This window comes from Triticum urartu, chromosome 6A (genome assembly GCF_056163025.1).
Source record: "Triticum urartu cultivar PI428250 chromosome 6A, HENAU_Tu73, whole genome shotgun sequence".
In the NCBI taxonomy this organism is placed as follows: domain Eukaryota; kingdom Viridiplantae; phylum Streptophyta; class Magnoliopsida; order Poales; family Poaceae; genus Triticum; species Triticum urartu.
Window position 1 is genome coordinate 134,103,487 of NC_141878.1, and position 17,565 is coordinate 134,121,051.

The window sequence follows — 17,565 nt, forward strand, 5'->3', positions numbered from 1 at the left end:
AGTAAAGAAAACGACCTGGGCTGAGCTCGTGACTGGGAACGTGTTCCTTTCCTCCACCCAGTTTTGCTTTTGTTAAATCAATCATGCCTCATGCGTTGCGTTTACAGGGCGCTTCCGGTGTCGACTAGTGCCGGCGACGGCGAGCATCTGGACGCTTCCGGTGTCGATTAGTGCCGGTGACGGTGAGCATCTACGGGCTTTAGGTGCGCCTCTTAACATTGGGACTCGTCGCCATGTCTTTTTCTGTGCCTCCATGGTGCCAGTGGGCTGCTGCTGCTGCAGTTGCAAGGATCATGTGTGTCCCAAAGCGCTTCGCTTCGCTCAACACGTGAATGTTGGAGCTGGGATGGGGACGGTGGCGGTTGTCCGGGAGCGACTGGGGTAGGTGGGTGGGTGCAAAGGGACGGACGGCGAGCTTTCCCACATGTGCCGCAACGAAAAGAAAATCAGTGGCGAAGTAGGCTACACGTACGCCGGATACCGTTTGGCCTGCGCGCCGGATGCCGCTCGCTAGCCTCCATGTACGTACGTACGACCAGGGGCGAAGCTAGCTATATGGCGTGGTTTGGCGAACGCCATACCTAAGCTGCCGTGCAAATACGTATATATACTAGTGTATTAGCCTGGCGTATTTTTCAGGTAGTGGGGCGTGCGCATGCCTCCTATTGGGCTTGGTTACTGCCGATTGAATGACGGGCCGTGCCCATGGACTATAGGCTAAAGGACACAGACGATCGATCACATTTTCACGACTGCTAGGTAGACTATGACTCTACGAGACGAGAATACGAGTCGTTCGTTGCTACTTTCTCGCAAGACGGAGGCGGCGCGGCGGCGCTTTAGAGGCTAGGGCACGGCCGCACGGACGCATGGCAGCGGGCAGCCGGCAATCAACCACCGGACACCGTGGGCGCGAAGGCGGCGACAGGCAAGGCGGCGACAGGCTCCGAGATCAGCAAGGCGGCGGCCGCGACTCGGCGAGTCCGCAGGGTTTGCAGATGACGCCGCCGAAGAAGAGGATTAAGTATGTAATGAAAGGTATAATTTAGTTGTACTTCTTCGGTTCTTCCCCTTGATCGCATCATTTCAATTGTGTCATGTATGTACTCAGGTTACTTGCTTGAACATTTATTTAATTATTCTATTGGTATTGCTCCAACCTCCAATTAGTTTCTCTTGTGTTCTCTTATACAGATTTAAAGAGTATTTTTGCCAAAGCCAGTGGCACTAGCACCTCGAGCCCAGCTCCAACTTTGGAAGTAGTTGCTGAACGACGAGAAGAGCGTGCGCATCAAGAGAATGTGCGGATTGAAGTTTCAGCATCTGTTCAAGAGGAAGAGAATGAAGGCGAAAATTATATTGAGAATGAACCAATAGCTAGAGACGGGGGAGAAGGCAAGTTCATTGAGGAGTTGCATCCTGACCACATCCAGCCTGATCCTGGGCTTCGTATTCCAATTAATTCAGTACTTGGAAATGCCTTGTATGCATTCTTCCAAGTACTGTATGCATACAAGGCATTTCCTCTTCATGTTGGTGGCCCCAGGAGTATCCACAATCAATCAAGGACAGCATATGAAGATTTTAAAAATCAAAGCTCAAGTCTGAAGCGTAAGGTTACAGTCTATAACAAAGAATCATTAATCAAGTATGAGACCCGTTTGGAAACATCTTTGGGGATTGTAAGTTTTCTTGCATTGCAAGGTGAACCATTTCGTGGACACAATGAATCTGCCCTTTCCTTAAATAAAGGTAATTTTCTAGAGATGCTTGATTGGTACAAAGCAAGAAAGGAAGAAGTGAGAATTGCGTTTGATGAGCTATGCCCAGGAAATGCACAAATGATTTCTTCAACAATTCAAAAAGCACTTGCCAAAAGTTGTGCAGATGGGGTCCGAAGAGCAATAAAACAAGAGATGGGGGATAATCTTTTTTTGGTTCTTATTGATGAATCTCGTGATATATCAGTAAAAGAACAAATGGCCTTGGTTGTGAGGTAAGCCATTGGTTACTTTATTATGTGTTCCATCTTTTGCCTGGTAATCGCCTTTTTTTCTAATTAACTAATTGTATTATTTCTTCTATGCCTTGCAGGTATATGAGCAAGGGAGAAGTTATTGAAAGATTTTTGGGTATCAAGCATGTCAAGGAGACAACAGCAGAAGCACTAAAGAAAGCATTGGTTGAGGTTCTTGGTAAGAATGGGCTACTTATTGCAAATTTACGAGGGCAAGGGTATGATGGAGCATCTAATATGAGGGGAGAATTCAATAGTGTTCAAAAACTTGTCCGAGATGAAAACCCATATGCTTTCTATATGCATTGTTTCGCCCACCGATTGCAGCTAGTAGTTGTTGCTGTCTCAAGATGTTGTTCTTCCATTGAGGATTTCTTTGAATATGTGGCCTTGATTGTGAACGCCGCTGGTTCGTCTTGCAAGAGGAAGGATATATTGCTTGATAAGCAACGCATAAATCTGTTGGCTAAGTTAGAGAGTGGAGAAATTTTCTCAGGAAGAGGGAAAAACCAAGAAACATCATTGGCTAGACCAGGAGATACAAGATGGGGCTCTCATTATAAAACACTAGTTCGTATAGAATCGATGTGGGATGCAGTTATACAAGTGTTAGCTATTGTGCATGAGGATGAGCGTAATCCATCTAGGGCAGGAGGTTTGGTGCGGATAATGGAGTCTTTTAGCTTTGTGTTCATCATGAAGTCGATGTTGCAAATCCTTCGCATTACAAATCAGTTGTCACTTCTCCTCCAACGGAAGGATCAGAATATTGTTCAAGCCATGTCTTTGGTTACAGATGTGAGGTCTTCCTTGGCCAACTTGAGGAACTATGGTTGGGAACCACTCTTTGAAGATGTCAAGATCTTTTGTAATGTTAATGATATTCCGGTTCCAAATATGGATGAAGCTGTACCGAGATTCGGCCGATCAAGAAAAGGAGGGAGAAATAATGTTACTCAAGAACATTTTTTTCGTGTTGATACCTTCTATGCAGCGATAGATGCTATCACCACAGAGCTGGATCATCGCTTTAATGACATGGCTTCAGAACTGCTATGTGGATTTGCTTGTCTTGACCCAAGAGACTCATTTTCCAAGTTTGATTTTGACAAAGTTGCTAAGCTTACAGACATCTATGATGCAGATTTCTCCAATGATGACCGTAAGCGTATGAAAACCGAGCTCCAGTTGTTCATCAACCACATGAGAAGACATGATGACTTTAGAGTTTGTTATGATCTTGCAAGCCTAGCCAAGAAAATGTTTGAACTTGAAAGAAATATTATGTTCCCTCTGGTTTATCGCCTTATTGAGTTGGGGTTGCTTCTACCGGTGGCAACGGCATCGGTTGAAAGGTCCTTCTCAGCAATGAAGATCATCAAGACTGATTTGCACAGCAAGATGTCCAATGGTTGGCTTGATGACTTAATGGTGTGCTACATCGAGAGAGAGATATTTAAAGGACTTGATCTTGCTGAAATTAAGAAAGAATTTCAACATGAAGGTAGAAGAATGCCATTGCCACGTTCTACTTAATGAGAGTAAATCTTCATTATGGGTATGTATTCTTTCTAACTATCTTCACTTGCATAATGTTGTTTCTATCATTATATCCTACTAGTTACTAATTCATGATTTATCTCTGGTGTTTATGTTTTATAGGTCATTTTTATGCCAGTCTAGGTAATATAAATGGTTTTTTTTGGCACTCAATCATCCATGTAATCTTCATCAGCTGAGGTATTTAGAGTGCCAATAGTTAAGTTTTGATTTCGGTTTTATTTGTTGAACACCAAGTAATATTTATCGAGTATTCTAGTGAGCACTTCCATAGTTGAATTATACATGGTTTTTTTTGTTCATACACTCCGCCACACCTAGAAATTATTCCTGCGTTCGCCACTGTGTACGATGCGCCGGGCCGCGCGGGAAGCAGGATCGGTCTACCAAGAAGATGCGAAAGCATGACAGCGATAGCGCCGATGTTTCGCTTCGGAGAACAGCCGTGCGCCAGCCGCCAGCACCTCGCCGCACCACCGCCGGAGCTCCCACGGCAAGAACAAGAACATCCTTGTCGTGACGAAGATGGAGACGAGGGGCGAGTTACCCTGTAGCCGGCCGCCGCCTCCGCAACGACGACCACACCTGGAGAACGGGCGCCCACCGTATCGACAGACCTGGGAGCAGTTAACGCCGGAAGCTCATCGGCACCGCCGCACGTGACGTCGCCAAAATGGGGGAAGAAGCTCCGGCCAACTTATTCCACTACGCTGCTGCTGTAAAAGAAACCTACCCTACTATCTACACGCCTAGGTCTCAGATCCGGGGTCCCTTCGCTCTCCTGCCGCTGAACCAGCGGCCTGAGAGGGAAGAGATCGCCGTTCTGTCAGTCGGTGAAGCGAAGAACGACTCTTGCTTTTTCGCCTCTCCTGATGAGCGGTTACGATAAGCAGGGCCGGCCCTGGGCCATGGCGAGGAGTGCGACGGCCTAGGGGCCAGCCTCAGCAGGGGCCCATATATCTCTAGAAAAATAGACTAGTACACAAGAGAAGCAGGCATGGCCCATTACGTCACGCACGAACAGCAATTCCTCGCTGGCTCCTTGAATGACGCCCTCGTTCGTCTCCGTTCTCTGTCTTTTTTCCCAATTAAAATTACCCCAAGTTCCTAAAAGGCTAGGCCCCAATTCCCAAAGCTAATAAATGAATTTCTTTGGTTCCTCGCATCCTATAAACTGCCTCAAAGGACCCTGACGGACGGAAGCCAACCGGCGACACATCCTGGTCCTGGGCCCCTGGGAAGAACGCGAGAGCAGCAACCTGCACCACGGCCGTCCATTGATAGAGCCGTGGTCAGTGTCCGAGGGCAGGCGATGCAGAAGTGAAATCCAGACACTGTTCAAGCGAAGCAATCAAGCCATTGCTCCTCCAGGTAATTTTTAGACCTTAATTCTTTGATCTTTGTCTATTTATTTCTGTTATGATGAGTTGACGTAATAATCAAAATTCATGATAAGCCATTGCTGATGTTTAACCTACTTAATTGCTCTATTTTTGTTCAAATTGCAGTCATGTAAATTCTGCAGGTTGTGTCCTTGCATGAATTTTGATTATTGGATGGGTGGAGCATAGAATTTCTTCTAATTTACTCCAAAACCAAGATTCTGGAATTCAGGTGCTCTCTCCTCGTCGACCTGTTGGCTGGGCAGCTGAGGTTGCTGCCAGCCCACCCGACGCGCGGCACTCGTGGAGTTTCTTCTATTAAAAAATGCCAACGAGGGTTAGTCCTTGGGTTGGTCTCATTTTTTTATAATGTTCCAACAAAGCAATTATCATCTGATTGTGATAAAAGTAAAGGATCTAACTACTACATCCGTTTCAGTTTACAAGTCTTGTGTGTATATCTAGGTTTCCAATTTTATCACCGTAATATAAACTATATAACATAAAAATTATACCGTTTGAAACTAGGAACATCTGAAATTTATAATGGTATATTTTTTTGTAATATATGACTTCCTTTAGGTTGGTCAAATTGACGATCTAGGGATACGTGCACGCCTTGTAAATTGAGAGAGAGGGAGTAGTAAATCAATTAGTTGAATTTGAAAACGGTGCTAAGTCCTTCACTGGAAGAAAATTTGAGTACGTATATTATAAAGGCCCATTATATGAAACTCGCACAAGGGCCTCTAAAATGCCAGGGCCGGCCCTGACGATAAGCAATGACAAACTGGCATGTTCATAACCGGGCGTCTCTATCCGGGTGCTTGGCTCCTCTCGTGATAAAACTACAGTTGTTGATGGCTATCTGTGGGAGCCGTTGGTCTATAAAAGAAAAGGCTAAACGAATCGGTACTCGATGATAGTCCTTTTTTTTTCTGACTTGGATGATGGTTCTTATATAGTTCTATATATAGACTAGCAAAAAAGGCCCGTGCGTTGCAACGGGAGAAAGAAAATCTACTCATATCTCTAGCTGGGTCAGTTGGACAAACTGTGCGTGCCCGGTTGACAGGTTATGAGATCGAACCCTCCCATCGGCAATTTTATTTTTCTCCGGATCAACCAAATACCGTGCGTGAAATTAAGTAAATCGGAACCAAACGAAGCGGGACAAAACTAAGAATATCACCTCACTTTAATAGTAGGTATAGATATAGATATAGATATAGAAATTGCCCGTGTGTTGCAACGGGATAAACAGCCTCTCGCACATCTCCACTGGGCCATCCGTGTTGCCACTTTTTATCTTTGTATATGTGTGTATCATGTCGAAGGTGGTGACGAGTATATCTATTTTACGATAAACATGACCGTTCTCAAGGTAGTGAGATTGGTCATTATATTCTAGCATGCCATGTTGTAGCTACCATGATCAAATTTAAGAAGGCGGGAAATCGAGAGAAAAAAAACTTTAGACCCACGTTGCACATGCTTGTAATTCATGTAGTCCTTACTTTGTCAAAAAATTAATACAGACAGGAGCCAAAAATCAAACCTTTATTGCAAGAGGTTCACCGTGCACATTCATAACAGCGAATAATTTCTTTCCTTCTGAACATTTTCTTCTTTTGATTTTAGTTCCTTTTCTTCCTGGGCTAGGACATCGGAACTTTTTATTTCCTTCAAGGGGAAATTTATTTCATATTTTAATTCCTTTCCTTCTTGGGCAGATTTCCCCCCTTTCTTGCGCTCAGATAAGAGCAGAATTCACTCCTTTCCTTCAATCCTTCTTAACTCATTTCCTTCTTGGGCTCAAGAATTTACTCCTTTTCTTATTTTTCTTTTCTAGGAGCAAACCGGATCCAACACCTCGGACTTTTGTTGATTCTTAAGATGCTTATTAACTTGAAATCATAGGCATATGTAACGTGGCCGGATGAAGTATAAATAAGCGATATGGGACTACTGAATAACTAAACAAATAGTCTCCGTGAGGTAGCTTCGCTTGTTCCTAGAGACGCACTCGCATGCCTTCCCATGGGAGAAATTTTGTGTGGCCCAGTACGTATATGTGCTTTTGCGTGCTCCACCTCACGACCGAGCAAGGGCTCAAAGCTTCAAACCTCCAGATATACAAAAACACCGAGAAAGGGGTCAAAAAAGAAAAACCTCCCGAGCAAGCAAGGGCTCGATCCCAAGCCAGCTGTGCCTGCGCGCCTGCTGGTCGTGCCGCCGGGGTAAAAAAAATACTCAGGAGCAAGCAAGGGCTCGATCCAGAGCCACCTACTTACACCCGCGCGCCTGCAGGCCGAGCCGCCGCCGGCAGGACCTCCGCCGCGCCTCCTCCCTCCTCCGTTCTCCCTCACTTCACCTCTCTCCGTTCTCGTTGCCGGAGCAGCCATGGCGCCGAGCGGCTGCAAGAGCGAACACTGATGCGCCGGCTCCGCCCCCTGCAGACAGGGCCGGTCTTGAGATTTCGAGGGCCCGGGGCGAAACTAAAACCAGGGGCCCCTTAATATAAACCTCTCTTGGCACATTTATACATCTCAAATAGTTATTTGCTAATATATGTAGTTATCTAAAGTATGCACATGCTTTTCTCAAAAGAAAAATGCACATGCTTCTTATAGTAGGACAAATACAATCACATAAGGCAGCAATGCATACCTCAGCCATCGTCAACACATCCAATGCCACCTTATACATATTCTTCTTGATAAGATTTTTTTTATTTCTGACGAACATAGGAGCCATCTTCTAAGGCCTATAGATAATGATGATAGTGAGTCAAATTTCAGTAACTATATGAGAAAACCATTGAACGGAAAATTAAATAGATTCAATAATATTACTTGATATCATCTGCAGATCCATAAACATCATTTTGGGTCCACTTTAATACTCGGGATCTAAATTGAAATTTTCTGTAGGGAAGGAACTATTTGAATGCCTTTGAGATAATGCTTTCACTGTATCAGTACAAAACCACAAAATTGATCATCAAGTTAAAGATGAGTTCTTAAAGAATTCTATGCAACTTAGTGGTTAATCCCTCTTGCCCCACACGTTTAACTTTTGTGATCGATCAACAACCTCATTCTCCTATATTTTTTAATGCAAGGCTATGAGTACATTTGTTTTCCGTCAGGGGCAACGAAGGGTATAAATCTTAAAATCCATACATCACTAGAAGATTCGATGTAAAAGAAGTGAAAGGATCCTTACCTGGCGTGCTCCTCGCCCGTCTAATCTTGTGGCACTAGCGGCGGCGGCGATTGGGGACTGGCGTGGGCGTTGAAGACAGAAAGAAACGAGACGTGGGCGTTGAAGGCGGCGATTTCGCATGTAGTGAAAGAGATTCATATGGGCTCCGAACTAAGGTATACACTGGCCACACGGTACCTGGGAGGGCTTCGGCCACTATCGTCAGGTTGCCCGTGCGCAAGGCCAGGCCCAGTGTCTAATGCATTGCTTCAGGGGCCGCTGCGATCGCAAACAAAATTAAGAAGACGTACGTGGGAGGGGGCCCCTGAACTTTGGGGGCCCGGGGCGGCCGCCCCCCTGCCCCTCCCCAGGACCGGCCCTGCCTGCAGACCCCTCCTCGCGGGACTCCAACTCTAGCCGACGTTGTTGTTCCGGCCGGACCTGTCGCCACCATCTGCCTCTCGTTCGTCTGCCTGCTCGAGCGACAACGCGCCCGCCCTGACGACCTCCAGCCGAGCCGCTCGTCTCGTCCTAGACCAGGGCCGCGGGCGCCGCCCCTCACCTTCTCGTCCTCCGACATGACTGGAAAGGGAGTGGAGGCGGGCCGCGAGCGCCGTCCCTCACCTTCTCGTCCTCTGCCACGGCTGGAAAGGGAGTGGAGGCGGGCGCAACCGTGCTCGCCGAGGAGCCCAGCCGAAGTCTTTCCCCTTCCACCATCTCCTGCTACTGGATAAGATGCACAAAGGAGCGTGGATGCAAGTTTTACAAATGCAGGGGTTAGTTTACAAAACCGAAACGTTTTTTCAGATCCACTTAAATAGGGACGGCGGGTTGATTCCTAAAAACTACAGGGACCTTTATGTAAAAATGCCGCGACGGTGAACCCGGAGACTCAATTCGTGCTTTATTATTAGAGAGAGATAGAGTAATACAAAAGTAGGGGATAATACCGTTTGTCTACAAAATATTGTTTCGAGCTTTTACCCATGTTAGGGCGTCTTCAACACATGTCCACGTTTTTCCTCTATGTCCGTAACGAACGGTCCAAACATTTTTAGGCCTTCAATGCACTCACGTAACTAATTGGGCCATATCAATTTGGACTTTTGAAATCCTCCAGTCCAGCAACAAAACTACAATTGTGGATGAATATCCAGTGGCTGGACGACGATGATGGACTGGTGCCATTAGTGATTGTGGGAGAAGCAGACATGATAAGCTATAGGGAAGGAGGGGAAATGCGACGCATGACTCGCCGGTCGTGAGGGTTTATATAGCAGGCCGGTAAGCATTGAGATTTTGAGGGATTTCATCGAGTCGGGCAGGAAGCTTGCGCAGGAACCTGCGAGGTTGTGCGGGAACGGGCTCACAGGCGATTCATTGGCGCCACTTCGAGCTACCGTTTGGCTAAAAGAACGCCCCCGCGCGCTGCGCAAGCTTGCGCTGTAAGCCATCTGCGACAGCGGGGTGATAAGACATGCGAGAGGAGGACGAAATGCCACGTACACATATGGTTAATAAAAAAAAGTTTGCGATATAATTACCTACTATACCCCTGTCCTGGTTTATAAGTAGGATTCTACGAATGCATGTCGCCAAAGATTATATAGTTGGATTCGTATTTGAACATAGTTTTCAATTATATAATTTTTATAACATGCATTAACATTTTGTTGTTTAAATTTAATGGCAAAGTATGGCACAAAATATAAAGGGGACTATAGACCAAGACGGAGGTAGTAGCACACGCCCGCTCTCTACGCAGCGAGGCAACTGTCGGTCGCCTTGTAGGCGACCATTTCCTGCGTGTTCAACTGCTCTATGCTGATTGCTTGCAGTTGAGGCGGCCGCGGCATGCTCTGCTCATGTCCCGCCGCGTGCGCTCTGCTCTCGCGTCCTTCCGGGTGCTCTGCACTCGTCCCTCTACGCGCGCTGCCAGTGTTTGGGGCCGGCGCATGATCACGCACGTTCGTGTGCATACGGTTGCGTCGGGCGCGGCGCGACGATGCAGTTACCCGCTACAAAAACTGTCATGCGGACGCGCCGAGAATCCAGGCCGCCCGGCTCCCATTTATTCGTGTAGCCATTTACCTTCATCTCTCGCGTCACACGACACAATAAGCACACCCACGACGACACATACAGAGAGGACATCCAGTGGTTCCAATGGCGCTCCCAGCGGCCGACAACGACAATGGCGAGTAGTTCACCACGCATCACGTAGTGGACACCCACGTGAGGGGGAAGGCCCTCTCGGTGGTGTACACAAATGATCCGATCTCCGTGGAGAGCTCCATCCAAACTATGGAGCAGTTCCTTGCCGAGGACAAGTACCAAGTGGTCGGCTTCGACCTCGAGTACACCATCGGTCATGCCGAACACGATCAGAAGGTTGCCGTCACCCAGTTGTGCATGCGAAATGACGTCCTCGTCTACCGCTACAGCCTGGCCACAAGGCCTTGCGAGCGTTTCTCCAGGTTTATCAACAGCCCCGACTACAGTTTCGCTACGGTGGACACCAACAGCTCGTGGCGCGGCAGTAAAGACGTCATATCACAAAACCCAACCACTCCCAGTAATAAGTGGCCTGGTAAAATAAACGAACAAGCAACCATCACATCCCTCTGTCTTTTTTGCATTTCATCTCTCTGCATTTACTTTCTCCGATTCATCTCGCACACTCGATACCTAGCTACTACTCCTAGTATCCCTAGCTACTACTCCTATGGCCAGTTCTTTTGGCGGCTTAAAAAATAAGTCGTCTCTTCCCCGACTTTTCCCATAAGACCAGTCACAGTGGAGAGTAACATTAAAGCCACCTCACTCATTTATTTAGGCCTCTAAACTACTACTAGTACCCTCGTCCTGGTTTATTTGTCACCATTGTAATTTGTGCTAAATTTTGACCAAAGATTTAACTGATAAAATGTTAGTGCATGTGACATGCACTAATATTTCATTAGTTAAATTTATGATCAAAATTTGACACATATTATAATGGGGACCAATAAACCAGGACGGAGGTAGTAGTTATGGGAATACTAATCTAGAAGCCTAAAAGAACTGGCCCCTGGTACTCCTACTAGTAGTAGTACCCACGTTGGAATTCCAATTGCACGTCACAACTTGTTAGGCAAAAAATTTGATACATGATGTAGGAAGCGGTTTGGGAATATGCATGCCTTTCCGACCAGTGAGATACCCCGTACAAAGTACGACAGAGAAATAACAACAGAGAATGAAGCTAAAAGTAAACAATCAAATAGGCATTTTTGCATTTGTTTTGCATTGAGTCGTTTCACAAGCTTGACTAATGCTGTTTTTCTACTTTTATAAAAACCACATCGTAATGTTAAAACGTGCATTTGCACGTACATAAGTAATAGTAGCACTCCCTCCGCCTAGGTGTATAAGTCTTCCCTCCTTCTTGGTCATGATGCACAACCAAAGATGACTTATTCACCTGGACGGAGGGAGTAGCATAGTCTGCAAGCATATATAGAGAGAGACGTGTAGTGTGATAGTATATAGGAGTAGTAAAGTTTGTGCTATATGCACGTACTTACAAAATGCGTACGGATACACAAGGTTTCCAAACTTTTCCTTTTACATACTTAATTAAGGACGCTAATAATTCCTGAACGTTCGGGATTTATCATTTGCGTCCCAAAACTAATGAGATCGCATTACGAAACTAAATTATACTTCTACTAAAAGCCACGACGCTCGTAGGAGCGTTGCGGCGTGCCACGAGTGCCCTAGTGTGCGGCCGTTTCCCAGCGCGCCGATACAACGCCTCTTCCCCAGCCTCGCAACTCGCCAGGTGTTGATCGGCGTCTTGCCGGCGGGCGAGCGCGATCTCACCAGTGTGGTGATCCGGCGCCAACAGGTACTTCTCCTTGCTGGAAGCGTGCACCCGGTCCATGTACCGCCAAGCGTAGATGAGGCACTTGGGCCCGACTGCACTCAGGGCTTTGGCACGGGCGTCCTCTACCACCCTCACTGCCCTCGCATGAGCCTTCTGCCAAAGGGCCAATTGCCTGACTCTCTCGGACGCGACATAGGCCTGCCAGGCAGCTTGTCCCGCGGCGCACTTCTCTTCCTCGACCTTCCTCTCCGCCTCTATTTTGGCCTGCTCTACCGGAGGCAAAACCTCCCACAAGGCGACATCCATTTCTTTTCAAAACTCCTCAAGGCTGGGGGGCCTTGGCGGGCGGCGCGATGTTCTCCTCGTAGCAGGGAGCCGACGTGTCCTCCGACGCGCGTGCTGGCGAGATTGGGAACGCCGATGCGTCCACCTCGACGTGTCGCGGCGAGGAGCGGAACGCCGACGCGTCCTCCTCGACTAGTGGCGGCGAGGAACGGAACGGCGATGCGTGACCGTCCGCGCGGTGCAGCATGGGGCGCCTAGGGCTTGGGAGGGGCGATGCCATGGTGGTCGACATGAGAGGGAGGGGGAGGAGATAGCGATGAACGTGAGCGTTCTTCCGAATGCCGTGGGAGGCGCAGTATTTATAGCGAGCAATGGCACACCTATGTAAGATATGGACTGAGCTGCACTGAATTAACTGCAGGTCCAGTTGCGTCACTGACATGTGGGCCAGACCCCTGTTGGAGTAAATTACGGGAGAGGGAAGGGGTGAAAATATTGCTGGTCACAACGGATTGGATGAGCGCGGGGGGAGGAGAGTCATGCATGCAGATTTTTTCCACACGGGGTGGAGTGGTGGGACCGCCGAAGGGAGAAGGAGAGTCAAGCAGGCATATTATTTTCACACATGGAGAGGAAAAGATTTTGAGACGAACGGGCATCCTGCAGGTATGGGGAATGGTGCATAATAAGTCATCTTGCATGCCGGGCTAGGTATAGTCTCAAGTCATTAAAAACATACATGCCCCACACATGCTCATATTTCAAGGTGCACTAAATTATTGCATGCGATGATTAAGGCTAGTCATAATGGTGGTATCTTAGCTGGTATCATGCACACGGGAATAACAAACATACTGATGTGGCAAAGAATTAAAGAAGAGAGGGAGGTTAGAGTAACTAGTGTTCATGCATGCATGCAATGCGATAATGCATTGGTAAACACATTTTTTTGTGAATAACGACAGTATTGGTTGAGTACTTTTGCATACTATAAAACTATTCCACCGCCTCTATCTTGGTAAGAGTAGGTGAATTTTTTGAATCGAGCCCTTTAAAGTAGAAGGGAGGTAGTAGTACTTTAATAGCTAACCTTGTTGTGATGACTAGATAGGACATGGCACACACCTAGACGGAGAACTAGTCTGCATTGTGCATTTAAGTTTTGTCTGAAGTCCATATACCTCTACTTTGACCAAACTTATAGAAAAATGTATCAACATTCACAATGTCAAATCAATATTTTATACTCATTATGAAACGTAGTTCTTATACTCATTATAATCAGTATTGTAGATATTGATATTTTTAGTATAAATTTGGTCAAACACTTTGCAATCGGTTGACGGAAGTAAAAAGGACCAGAGGAAGTATGATGCATGCGGACTAGGCAAAAAAATTACTCATTTATAGCCGGTCGAAGTCTCAAAGGGCGCGAGCGCGCGAGGGAGGCGAAGGTCGTGGGAGGCGCGACGGTTGACAGAATTAAGTGAAGTTACATCCATGCGCTGGCATGGCATGCGAACAGGCATAAGCTATACCGTCAGACCTACGATATGGGTCCAGTAGACATGACATCTAGTGGGTCCCGCATAGTACTCGAGAACTCTTTGGGGGCTTGCAGCCGTTTATCCACCGGGCAAGCCAACAACCCCATGCCGTTCGCACTCCCTACTCGTCCCCTTTTATCCACAGGCAGAAGCTATACTCTTTGGGAGTATCTTACAACAGTTCGCTCCCAGTCGTCCCGTCCTTTCACATTACACTAGTTCAACTTCTCCTAACCCTCCTCCAAAATCCATGGCCTCCCAAATCTCCATGGTCGCCGCTGAATACCAGGTTAGAGCCATCACCGGCCATGAGTTCATCGTCATCTACACACGTCGATCTGTGACGGTGAAAGCATGCCTTGCTCGCTTCCTACGCATGTTCAACAGTTCAAAGGATGAGTGGGTCGCTAGGCTAGATGTTGAGTACACCACAGTCCTGGAAAGAGAGAAGATTCTAAAGGAGGCAGAGAAGAAGAATCCCGCCGTGATCTAGGTTTGCATACATAACATGTGCTTGGTCTACCACATATGCCATGCCGACGTTGAGTGCCAGGATGTTAAGAACTTCCTAAAGGAAGAAAGAGTGGATTTTGTTACTGTAGACTTTATGAACGATAGGGATGTCCTGGGTCGGATAGGCCTCGTTGTAGGCCAGCCCTTCGATCTCCAGAAGGCAAGCCTGATGTCCTCCTCTCAGCCTTCAATGTTGACCCTGGTAGCAGCCATGATTGATCCTTCGTACGCTAAACTGAAGAAACCTCACCACGAGTTTCATCATGCATGGGAGTCGAAGACATTAGATGAAGATCACATCCTGTACGCAGCAATGGATGCCTACCTTTGTTTAAATATCTACAAGGGTTGGATGAAGAAGCAGAGCTTAGTGTCCGGTTCAAGTAAAGAAGCATCGGCAAAGAGGAAGAGGGACGAGGACGAAGTCGAGGACGTGGACTCGGACTCGGACTCGGACTCCGAGTAAGGTGGCAGTGTCGTCGCTCATGCTGGTTCTACTGAAGTGTCAAGCGGACTAGTTTCTTAGTTTTATTTCAGGGGTGTGTTGTGCTGATCCCCCAGTAGAACTATGTTTATGTTCTTTCTCGTTATTTGAACTTTATGTTCTTTCTCGTTATTTGAACTCTTTAGTATGTACAGTAGTACTAATACTAGTATGTCTTACTAGTGTTCTTCTTACAGTTGGTACTACTGCTCGTATCTTCGTGTTCCTACTGTACTTAATACGTTTGTACTAGTAGTATAATTTGGGTCAGTCAATTTGTGAAAGAAGTTTGACGGAGCGAAGGAAGAAGACGGCAGAGAAGCTACCCCAGTATCTATATTAGGGTGGCAGGGTGCCCATGATCTATCTTATGAGTGTTGGGTGTGCAATGTAGTTCGCCGAAAAAAATGGATCGTGCCCGGGGTTAAACGGATGGCGGGGGTGGGGGGAGCATGGCGGTGGCAGGCGGTTCAGGGGAGGGCGGGGCAGCGGCAGGCGGTTAGGCGTGTGGCGGGCTGAGAAGATGAACAGTGCATCAGTTTTGGAGGTTGAAGAAGTCCTTCTAGCCATCCATGTTGCATCCAACGGCTCATAAGAGTCGACTGACCCAAATTGTTCCTTCAGATTGCAGGATCCACGTGGAATTCAAGGTCTCGAAGGTAGATTCCGCGTCTGCACCCGATTTGCAGGCTCGGCGCGGGCACGACCGGCTTCCGCCGCGGCAGCCACCATGCGTGCCTCCTTCGCACGGGCGGAGATGACAATGACACGCTAGTTCCTCCTCGCCGGCGTGCTGGAGCACACGCTCGTCCTCCTCTCCGTACGCTGCGTGCATAGACGCGGCTCCACCAGCTGCTCGCGTGCTTGGCAGCATGGCGGCATCGCGAGGAGGGACTGCAGACGACGTGAGCGGGCGAGCCTTCGGCTTCATGGCACAGGGATGGCGGCGACACGACGGTGATGGGCGAGAAATTGTTGGCCGGAGCAGGCGGGTGCCGGCATGCGCAACGGCGGCGACATATTGATGAGTGCGCGTATGGGAGCTTAGTTTAGTTTTATATAGGGTTGGTAAAACTTAAAAGAAAACCGTACTAGTACATGTAAACATTAGACCGAGGCAACGCTTATATTAGTTACCACAACCACGATACGGAATCCTGTGCAAGCACGTGAACCGCGGCCGCGCGGTCGATCGAACGGTGCGTCACCGTGTCGCGCTCGAAGGACATCCACCGAAGCTTTTTGTGTGTGTGAAAACAATCCTCGAATATTACTCAACTTTTTTGTTCCTGGAAAAGTTCTTGATGCTACAATATTTCCATATATTTGAATTTAGCTCCAGTTCATGTTTATTTGGATTTGGACGTTTTAGATGTGCCCTAGTTTTTTTAATATTGATTTTGTGTGTGTGTGATAGAGAGAGAATGTGTATATGTGTCCATATGTGTGTTGTGGCGGAAGGGCAATGTGGAGATGGTGTGCGTGTGATAGAGACATAGAGATGTGTGAATGTGCAAATGATCATGCTTGAGTGAGACATAGACAGATGTCGATACGTTGTGTATACATGAGAGAACGGTCTTCTATTTTACTTGTGTGTGTGTGAGAGAGAGGGAGCATCCGTAACACAACAACCATCTCTCTCAATTCGTCCATCGCTCGCACGATCGCATGTAACACATGCATCCACGCACACATTTTTACACCATCACCCAACCCCTGCCCACCTCAAGGCCCGCACATCGCTGTCTATCTCGCACGCACAATCTCTTCGTGGAAACCCTATTTAGCATGTAGCTTTCCGTCACATACACACACATTTCTCTCCATAGGTTTGATTTCCCTCAATATCTGACACACACACACACAGAGACACACACCCTCCCCGAGCACACAATTCATCCCCATCCAAGGTTATTGTTGGGGAACACAGTAATTTCAAAATTTTCTTACGCACACGCAAGATCATGGTGATGCATAGCAACGAGAGGGGAGAGTTTCATCCATGTACCCTCGTAGACTGTAGGAAGCGTTATGAGAACATGGTTGATGTAGTCGTACGTCTTCACGATCCGACCGATCCAAGTACCGAACGTATGGCACCTCCGAGTTCAGCACACGTTCAGCTCGGTGACGTCCCACGAACTCCGATCCAGCAGTGCTTCAAGGGAGAGTTCCGTGAGCACGACGGCGTGATGACGGTGATGATGATGCTACCGATGCAGGGCTTCGCCTAAGCACCACTACGATATGACCGAGGTGGATTATGATGGAGGGGGGCACCGCACACGGCTAAAAGATAAACTGATCAACTTGTGTGTTGTCTAGGGAGCCCCCTCCCCACGTATATAAAGGAGAGAGGGGAGGCCGACCGGCCTCTCTAGGCGCGCCATAGGGGGGAGGAATCCTCCTCCTAGTAGGAGTAGGATTCCTCCTTTCCTAGTCCTACTAGGAGGGGGAAGGAAGGAGAGGGGGAGGAGAAGGAAAGAGGGGGCGCAGCCCCTCCCCTAGTCCAATTCGGACTAGGCCCATGCGGGGTGTGCGGCCAGCCCTCGTGGCTTCTCCTCCTTTTCCCTTAAAGCCCACTAAGGCCCATATGTACACCTGTATTCCCGTAACTCCCCCGGTACTCCGAAAGATACCCGGATCACTCAGAACCTTTCCGATATCCGAATATAGCCTTCTAATATATCGATCTTTAC

General features: G+C 47.6%; 1 protein-coding gene across 2 annotated transcripts; it reads left to right on the top strand.

The window, feature by feature from the left end:
* Positions 1–139: 139 nt before the first annotated feature.
* LOC147964466 (uncharacterized) lies at positions 140–5,524 on the top strand. Of its 2 annotated transcripts, XM_087527032.1 has the most exons (6): positions 140–1,038; positions 1,195–1,996; positions 2,095–3,575; positions 3,680–3,757; positions 4,763–4,948; positions 5,086–5,524. In XM_087527032.1, the coding sequence occupies exons 1-3, from the start codon at positions 870–872 to the stop codon at positions 3,551–3,553; spliced, it is 2,430 nt and encodes an 809-aa protein (XP_087383158.1). In that variant the 5' UTR covers positions 140–869; the 3' UTR covers positions 3,554–3,575; positions 3,680–3,757; positions 4,763–4,948; positions 5,086–5,524. The 2 variants fall into 2 exon arrangements, with proteins under 2 accessions (XP_087383158.1, XP_087383157.1); XM_087527031.1 differs by having other exon boundaries at positions 3,680–4,948.
* Positions 5,525–17,565: the final 12,041 nt, after the last annotated feature.

What these genes read in the sequence shown, in the direction of transcription:
- LOC147964466 (XM_087527031.1), top strand. Translation starts at nt 870, where the DNA reads ATGGCAGCGGGCAGCCGGCAATCAACCACCGGACACCGTGGGCGCGAA. An exon ending in GATTAAGTATGTAATGAAAG is followed by an intron (nt 1,039 to 1,194) that starts GTATAATTTAGT and finishes TCTCTTATACAG; the next exon opens with ATTTAAAGAGTATTTTTGCC. An exon ending in CAAATGGCCTTGGTTGTGAG is followed by an intron (nt 1,997 to 2,094) that starts GTAAGCCATTGG and finishes TATGCCTTGCAG; the next exon opens with GTATATGAGCAAGGGAGAAG.